General features: G+C 57.2%; 1 protein-coding gene across 1 annotated transcript; it reads right to left on the minus strand.

The window, feature by feature from the left end:
* Positions 1-6,387: 6,387 nt before the first annotated feature.
* Positions 6,388-8,997, minus strand: MSX1 (msh homeobox 1). Its single transcript, XM_074821360.1, has 2 exons — positions 8,458-8,997; positions 6,388-6,969 (listed from the first exon to the last, which is right to left on the minus strand). The coding sequence occupies exons 1-2, from the start codon at positions 8,906-8,908 to the stop codon at positions 6,539-6,541; spliced, it is 882 nt and encodes a 293-aa protein (XP_074677461.1). The 5' UTR covers positions 8,909-8,997; the 3' UTR covers positions 6,388-6,538.
* Between the last annotated feature and the right edge of the window lie 219 nt (positions 8,998-9,216).

Consider the following 9,216-nt stretch of genomic DNA (forward strand, 5'->3'; position numbering starts at 1 on the left):
GTCAGGTAGGTGCCTCAGAAGCGGCAATTAATTCGAGGCAATTAATGCTTAAAGTGTTAAAGTGTTTTGAAAATCACTGACTGGTTTCTCTCTGTGTCTATTCCAGTCCCACAGCACATATATTGTATTTTGCAACCCTGTTTTTTTGTTTTATAAATAGAATTTAGTGTGTATTGTTTATGTAGCCTCCTACCCAAAGAGAGGACTGACAATGTCACGGAAAGAAAAATCTTTGGTCAGACTGACAACATCTACGACATCCCACTGTCTCTTCTTGTGGTATACCACAGACGTGGCTTTCACAGTAAGTCCAAAGCTCATTACAAGGTTTTGAAAAGCATTTATGGCTTTTAGTGAGTAGAGTGTGAGGAGCAGATGCTCCCCAGGACTAATGCACACAAGCTTGCCATAATGTGAGGGCAGGTCTCAGAGCCCAGGAAAATCTCTTCCAGTCCTTGATGACGTAAATGGAAACAGGTCCATTGGCTTACGTCTAACTGCATTTACAGTGTAAGAGAATCACCCCTTGAGTTTTAAAGCATCCCACCCTTACTTCTGTATTTGTGTTAGCTGATATTTGCATAATAAAGCCCAATGCACACAAAACATTGCATCAAAAGAAAGTTGCTCCTTCCCTCCGGCTTGTGTTTTGGAAATAATTCTCTTTTCCTCCACTCCCAAGAGCTTTCCCACACCACTTGCAGTCTTCCAGTTAACATAATTTTGTCATCCTTTGCTACCAGACCTCTTTCCCTCCCACTGCCACTTCCTTTCTCTCTGGCATGCGAAGGGAGCCTGAGTCACAGTGAAGCCTCTAAATACTGCCTTCTTTTTCTACCCCTACATCGGGCAGCAACAGTGGTGGTCAGAGGGTCTTGAATGTGTTTGTCGTTGTATGGTACCTCTTTCTCCAACATATATCGAGTGCACATCCCACCCTACCTGTTGCTGGGTGTCTGGTACAAAGTACCCACAACAAAAGCGTTGCTCAATTAGGCTGAAAAGAACATTTCGTTTGGGCTGCATCTTTTTATGCCTGGGTCCCTGGATCTCAGTCCTGCCCTGTGCTGATCACCCTGACTCCACTGCCCCACTGTCTGCCCCAGCTTCGATGGGAGCGGACCACAGACACAGAATCACTCTCAGATTTTGAACATTGCTCCTACAGAACTCCCTCCCAAGGTTTGCCTCACAGCTCACTAGTAAGGCCTGAGTCTGTACTATTTGACTGAGTAGCTTTGATCATTGTGTGACCCGTCCGCAAGAGGTTTGTTTCTCTTCCCAGGCCTAAACAAGAAGAAAAGCTAAGAGCATTGTTCGCACTGTCAGGAGAATCAGTGGCTGGCTGAGGGGTCTCCGCACCGCACCAGGCAGCAGCACGGAGGTGAGCCGGTTGTGGGCACTCACCTCCTGGTAGGAGTTTCACTCCGTGCTGCGGTGGGGCCCTCAGCTGCGGCCGCTTCCCGAGATGAAAAGGACAGCTTTGCACGGTGGATTTATTGCACATTCCTGGTCACACGAGGGAGACTGTGTCCAGGTAGCTGCCTCTCTTGCTCTCCCTTTAATCACTGCAGGGTGGGAACCGGATCCAGCCTGGAGGGATAAAAGATCTCCGAGATGAAGAAGTACAATGGAGTGGAGTTAATGTCAACCGGTTTATTGTTGTAAGCAAATCACTACCACATCTCTCAGTGCAGCATGTTACAATTTACTACTCGTAGTTAAATGAGTCAGAGCTGTTGCTTCTGGTTCTGCCTCCAGCTTCTCCTGCCGCAGAGCTGGACAGACAATGGGTCCGTGTTGCGGAGGGGCCTCGGGCCAGCCCCAAGGAGCTATGTGTTGCAATGCCCATTATTGCAATGCCTCATTTTTAGGCTCCCCGCTGTGGAACAGATTGCTCAGGCCAGGGACAGACACCACTGTGCTTCACACAAGGTGTGGAGAGAGTTAAAAGCTAATGAAAGGAAATTTCAGGAATCCACACACTCCTTGGGTTAGAATATATATATATAGTGAGACCCAGCACTGTGACAGGCTGGAAGAAGGTGTCTCTTTCTGCCACAAACTCCCTCGCAGTTAAGTGCCTAAACCACATCAGTCTGCTTTTGTGGAAAACTAGGGAGGGAGAGAAGCACCTCACTGCATCCAACAGCTCATTGGGTACAGTATGTTAAATCCCAAGCAGCAGGAGACTTACTTGCCAGTCACCACTCTGCTGGATTTAATTTGAATGGCCCTACGGCTCTGAGGAGTGTCCTGGCCACGAGGCTATTTAAGCAGCTGCTTTTTCTTGCACTCTCTGGCCACCTCCGTGTCTAATATAAAATCAAGTGCATCATAAGGGGAGATGAAGAGCAATTATCTGAGTCCCTAACAAATTGGTGATTGGGATTTTCACTTTGCACACAAAATACCTGAGTTCAGCTGTTTACCTGAAATCAGGCAGCACCGAGGAGTTAGTGCTAAGGATCCCGTTTGTTCAGCAGACCTCTTTCTTCCCAGATTTTTAGGAAGAAGGTCTGATGTCACTCAGGAGACTCACACAAGATGATGAGCCTGGATTGAAGCATACGAGTACTACTGAGAAGCAGGCTCACCCCCTCCCCTGCGCCTGGCCTTTACAATGGGTAAGTTAGGCAGCTTCTCTGCTTTGCCTCTGATTTCTGAAGGTTGTGTTCTCAGGCACAATCCTGAGCAGCGGGAGGCTGCTGCTGCTGTGCCTAACTCACTTGCTGAATCCAATCTGCCCCCCCTTTCGAAAACAGGCTTTTAGCTCCTCATCCACTTGAGCACTACGGAAAACGTCAGATAAAGCATTCAGCAGGGCACCGACTCGTGTTTCGAGTTAAAGAGCGAATTCAGAGAGAAACCCTGAAAACACCAGAAATTCAGAGCAGACAACAAATCCATGGTTTAAACCAAAGATTTGCGCTGCAGGTTTTCCCGGTAGCCGCCTTCTCCGAAGCTAGAACTGAAGGAGAGCCGTTCCTTACTCTCGAACCGCGGAGGCGCCGGCTGGCTGTCCCTGTGCCCCGGTCCGGAGCTGGGCTGGGCTGGGCTGGGCTGGGCCGGGCCGAGCGCGATGCCGGGGCGCTCCCGAGCCCGCACGGAGCTGGCGCCGGGCAAAGGCGCCCGGGAGGCGCCTTCGTGCGCGGGTAACGGATCGTTCCCCTCGCCTGGGGGAGTAAGAGTAGAAAAATGGCTTCCCTTTTATTTTGTGTGTGTTTCTGCGGGGGTTTGCTCCGTCTCCGTGCTCTGGTTACTGCGCACTTTATTTCCTACCCTCCGTGGAAAGCGTCGCATCACAGCGGTGTGGCTTTCCCACGGCAGAGGATTGCCGCGCAGCCCTGCCTGCCAGGCCGGGGGGGGACATGGATGTGCTCGGGGCCCCTCGGCTTTCTCTCGTCTGCCTGCCGAGGCTCTCTAGGAGCGTGTGTGGAGATATGCATGGGGGGGGGGTAGGGGGTATAGGAGCGACTGGGGAGGGGTGGCGGGGGAGAGGGGAGTTATTAGGAAACTTTGCTTTGGCTACTCTCTATCCTTGGGGCTGCGTGGCGCCAGCACCCTCAAGTTGAAAGGAAAACAGCCATTCTCACTTCCAACTGCCCACTGAGATCCTTAAGGCGACAAAGACACAAAAGTGAGTTTTATTTGCTGGTAAGCCAGAGGCAAGAAAAAAGAAAAGCCAATTCCCCCTTAAAAAGAGCCGACAAATCCTTTTTGCTCTTTTGTGTGAGCTTTTCCTATTCACATGGAGCGTTCATCCGTGTGATTCCCAACTTATTGTCATTACTTAGTTATTAATTGTTCTCATCTGGGTTTAATTGAGCAACCAAGGACTTTAGCCCAAGGGTCAGGGGGAGAACTTAAAGCAAAGACATGTTCAATAGGAATCCTGCGCTTCGAATATCCATCCCGAGTTGACATAATGTAAAAAAAAAAAAAAAAAAAAAACCAAGAAAAAAACAAAATACAGACAAAGCGGAGAGATGAAAGGGTCCCGGCTTGCCCGGAGCCCCGCGCCACAGCGCCCAAAGGTGCGGGCGGAGGGGAGCGGGGCTTGCGAGGAGGCAGCTCAAGGCGATTCTCGCAGTTGAAAATCTCTCTCGGTTTTATAAGGGCTTCTTTACAGGATAAACCTGGCCTCCTGCGCGATTAGATCTTCGCCCCAGACCCGGGGTCTAATCGCGCAGAGGCTAAGTTTATCTCTAGCCTTTTTCTGCCAGAGACACAACGTGGGAAAAAGCCGGCACCGCGCTCTCCCACTCCGGCGCGGCGTTGGGCGCTGGGGTCAGGATCACAGACACTGTCATTTGCACAGAGAAAAGAAATGATCGGAAAAGAAAGCCAGACCAAAAAGGGGAAAAAAATTAAAAAAACAAACAAACAAAAAAACCCCCCAAAAAACAACAAACAACCCACAACCAAAAAAACAACCGCAAAACCCCAAAAGTCGCCCCAGCCCAGAAGGGACTGGGCGGCCAGAGCGGAGCGAGAGATGAGAAGAGGGGGATTAGAGCAGCGAGCTCTGGAGAAAGTGTCTGGGTTCAGGTATGTTGTTTCGTTGAGTTATTGAAAGCATCATTGATATTTAGGAGATGATAAAAGTCCCGCCTCGCCCCCAGCTACAGTCTCGCTGGAGCCACAGTGCCTGCAGAAGATTGCCTAGCCTCATTACAGCAATTATTTTCCTTCTAACTTTGCTTCAACCTTAACGTTTTAAATTGCTGGAAATGAAAGCAGCGGGGAAAAAAATAAAACAAACAGAAAGAAAGAAAAATATAGAGTCCCCATTTCTCAGCGCCCGTTCCTTGAGCGCAAAGATAAAGCACGAAATAATAAAAAAAAAAAAAAAAGGGGGGGGGGGAAACAGCTCTGTCCCTTACCCGAGCAATCCGCAACACGAGACCGGGCGGAGCGGCGCTCTGAGGGGGGCTCGGGGGCGCAGCCGGCGGGGGGACGCGGCGAGGCGGCAGCGTCGGTGCTGGCGGGGTCGGCGGGTGCGGAGCGGGGCTGCCCGCCGCCCTCCTCCGCGAGCTCCTCGGCCGTCGCCGGCGGTTTCCACGCGGCCGCGGCGACCGGGACGGGTTTCCAGCGGAGCCGGTCGCTGAGGGCTGCGGGACGCCCGGAGCCGCGGGGATGGGCAGTAGACGGCGCCGAGCGGTCCCGACCGCCTGCCCCGCGGGCCCCACCGGCTGCCTGCCGCGGCCCCGCACCCAAGCACCAGCATCCCCCACACCCCACCCGCACCCCCCGAAGCCGAACACCCCCGTCCCCAGCACCCGACCCGACCCCTCGGCTCCGGCGCTGCCTCCGCCCCGCTGTTAGCGCTCCTTCTCCCCTTCTCCCGCACCACCCCGACCGCGGCAGCCCCTCTCCTCCCACCACCCCGAACCCCCGCTGGTCCCTCCGCTGAGCCTCGCCGGCGGCCGAATCCCGTGGTCGCTCCCTACGCTTGGCACCGAGGCTGGGGGCAAGTCACGCCATCCCCAAAGCCTCCGGCAGCTGTCGGGGGCTGCAGCCGGGAGCTTCCCGGCAAAAGGCCGCTGGCAGGGAGAGGAGCCACTTTTCTGCCGCCTAGGGCCGGGAAAGCCTGGCCGGGGCCGCGCCGGTCCTGGAGCCGCTGGCGAGCACGGCAGCGGGCACCCACACCCTCGGAGCAGGGGATGCAACAGGAGCTGCCGGCAAGGAGCGGTGGGGGGTGAGAGAAGAAACCTCACACAGCCGTTGAGGACAGGGCAACTGTGGGATACACAGCAAGCTGAGAACTCAGCCGAGGCCTCACTGTCAGAGGCTGAAGTCTCCTGGGGAGGAGGAAAAGTGACTGGTACAGCCAGTTGCTCTCTCCTGGCCCCCTGACACACAAGACAAATTTAGGCTCCTGTCACCCCTGGCAGTGCAAGGAGCAAACAAACCGCATCAAACAGTAGCTTAAAATTAATTTATTTAACAAATATAGCTATAATATAAATGATAATAAAATTTCAAATATACAGTATATTACATAGTACACAGAGCCCCTTCCAAAGGAGCTGGTGGAAGAACAAACACAAGTAACAGACAGTGCTGTTACACAGGGATGGGAGAGGCTGCTCTACATTTCTGTCTCTTGACCTCGCCTTGCAGAAAGTAAGAGAAACATCCTGTCTTTCAGCCCCCTTTTCGCCGTTTCTCTTCCACAGTTCCTTCCCCCACGGCGGGGGGCTCTCCCCAGGCTGCCAGCCGGACCTGGGGAAGCGGGGCAGGCCTGGCCCATTGCCGCCCAGTGCTAGGGAGGAGCTGGGGTGATGCCTCAGGTTTTGCCAGCTGGAGAGCTGAGCAGCTCTCAGGACTGCTGAGGAAAGTGGAACAGTGCCGGACCGGGGCGGGCCAGCATCACAGGGGGAAGCAGAGAGGCTGAGCAGAGCCAGACTGGAGCAGTCTCTGCCACGGGGCCCGTGGGGAAGTCCGCAGCAAGGAGCCAGAGGAGCAGGGAGGGAGTGCGTGCGGAGCCGGCGGGAGCAGACAGCCGGCAGGCTGGGCGCAGCAGGGCTCAGCTCTATGTGAGGTGGTACATGCTGTATCCCACGTGTGCCGTGTACAGTCCCACGGGAGCCACAGGCAGCCCTGCCCGCTGGAAAGGGCTGGAGGCGCCGTACAGAGAGGCGCCGGCCACAGCCGGGCCGCCCAGCGGGAAGGAGATGCCGAAAGCAGCGGGCGGGAGCATGGGCTTGGCTGCCATCTTCAGCTTCTCCAGCTCGGCCTCCTGGAGCCGCTTGGCCTTGGCGCGGCGGTTCTGGAACCAGATCTTCACCTGGGTCTCGGTGAGGCTGAGCGAGCTGGAGAACTCGGCGCGCTCAGCGATGGACAGGTACTGCTTCTGCCGAAACTTCCTCTCGAGGGCCAGCAGCTGGGCCGTGGTGAAGGGCGTCCGGGGCTTCCTGTTGGTCTTGTGCTTGCGCAGGGTGCAGGCTGGGGGGCTCAGCCGCCCTGCGCCCAGGGGAGAGGGGGAAGGAGAGAGACACCTCGGTTAGCAGCACCCAAACCCATGCGCCCCGCAGAGGCCCCCCCCCCCCCCCCTACAGCAGCCAGGCTGGGGAGAAAGGGGAAAATAAGGCCCCGCTCACAGTGAAGTGGCCCCAAAACTCCAGGGCTGCCCGGGGCACGCTTCAAATTTACATCTCCCGTTGCAGTAAAAAAAGCGGGTGCTTCACCAAGGAATTAGGTTTTTCAAGACTCCCAGGAGCGAAACTTGCAGCGCTTCATAGCGAGAAGCTTTCCGACTCCATGGAAAAACCCGGCAAAGGGCAGGAGTCAGACACCCACACACCCTGCGTCTCCTGCCTTCACAGCTCCTGGCTCATACAGAGGAGACGTAAATGAAGGGAGTGACCCTCAAAAAAAAAAAATCTATGTCCTGTCCTTTTTATTGGATTAAGGAAAAAAATAAACAAAACGGTCTGGCTTCTCAGACTCACACCCTCTTCATTAGGCCCCTGGGAACCGGATTAAGCATGTAATTAATTACGGGCTCTGAATTCACACTCAACCTCTATCTACCCCTCTTCACCGGTCTGCTCCTCTCCTCTTATTTAACATTTCTAAGGCTCCTCAACCTCGATCTGCCCCGGGTTTACTTAGCAACAACAACTTTTACTTTGCAATGTAAATAAATTAAACCTCCGCGATACTCTACAGAAGTCATGTCGGGAAACCTGCCTTTCTCCAAGGGAGAGAGAAAGCAGCTCTGTTCGCAGCTCTAAGCGTACCCCAAACGCTCCGGAGAGCCTCAGCCCAAGCTCGCCGCTTTCCACGGGAGCCCGGGCGTGAAGGGAGCGAGATCCGGCCGAGGGCAGGCGGCCTCTGCAGAGGATTAACAGGCTTTTCTCATCTCGGCCCTCCCGCTGCTATTTTTATTATTTTAGATCTCCCCGTCTTAAGGCAGGAAAACATCATCAATTGCGGCTCTTCGGACTTTGGAGATGCAACACTTGAGTTAGCAGCTGGTGGGGCTGAAGCCCGCAAAGCCCGAAGGCGCCTCGCCCGGGAGCCCGGTCTGCGCGGGTCCTTATGAACTTATTTGAGGCGCTTTCGGAGAAAAAACCGCTGAGGCCGAGCCGGGCTTTGCGTGGCCAGTTCGAGCCCCAAGTTAAGCTAACAGGCAGGCCAGGCCGCTGCTTCTTCTTCTTCTTCTCCCGCCACCCCTCCCCGGTTAACATTTGGCACGAGATCTCGCCCGGGCGCCGCCGCCCTCCGGCTTCGCACGCACTTGAACCGGTTCAAGATTTCGGACAGGCCGAGGCGGCCCGGCAGAGCGTGCGAACCGCAGCGAAAGCCACGCCAGGAGCGGCCGGCTGAAAGCGAGAGGAAAGCCCCGGCCGCCGCCGCAGCGGCGCCCCCGCCCCGCCCGGCCCCGCGGGGAGGGCGCAGACGGCCCGGAGGGGGCTCCCAGCCCGCCCGCTCCCGGAGCCTACTTACTCGGGGGAGGCGGCGAGAACCGCGGGCTCTGCATCCAGGGGCTCCGCTCCTGCTTCTCGGGGCTTTCCGCCTTGACGAGCGCGTCTTCGGGCAGCTTGACCAGCCCCCCGACGGAAAAGTGGCCGCCGAGCGGCAGCGGGGAGGCCGGCGCCTCCGTCGTCAGGGCGCCCAGGCGAGGGCTGAGGCTGGAGCGGGCGGCCGCCCCGGCGCCCGGCGGGGGCCCGGCGCCCTCGGGGCCCTCCCTGCCGCCCGGCTTCCTGTGGTCGGCCATGAGCGCCTCCACGCTGAACGGCAGGAGGGATGGGGAGACCTTGGGCTTGTCGCTCTCCTCCTCCCCGCCCATCGCCGCCGCGACGGGGAGGCCGCCGCCGGGCTTGCTGAAAGCGGATGCAGGCGGCTCGTCGCTGCGGACCCCGGTGGGCGCGGTGGTCATATCCACAGCCGGGGCCATGCAGAGGCGGCCCGCCGTCGCCACCGCAGCGCCGGGCGGGAGCGGGCGCCGCGGCTCATGGGGCCGGGCCGAGGCGGGGCGGGGGCGCGTGCAGCCGTCGGCGCGCTCCGGCCCCACGGCGGGCGGCGCCGCTTGATAAAGCGGCGCGGGGGAAGGCGCCGCCCAACCAGCGCGCGGGGGGCGGGGCGGCGGCGCCCCATTGGCTGCGGCGGCGGCCCCGGGAGCGGGCGGGGGCGGCCGAGCCGGGATCCCGTCGGGGCGCCCCGCCCCGCTCCGTCCCAGCCCGCCTCGGCCCTCCCCGCCCCGCC

The sequence above is a fragment of the Strix aluco genome, chromosome 4 (assembly GCF_031877795.1).
Source record: "Strix aluco isolate bStrAlu1 chromosome 4, bStrAlu1.hap1, whole genome shotgun sequence".
Classification (NCBI taxonomy): domain Eukaryota; kingdom Metazoa; phylum Chordata; class Aves; order Strigiformes; family Strigidae; genus Strix; species Strix aluco.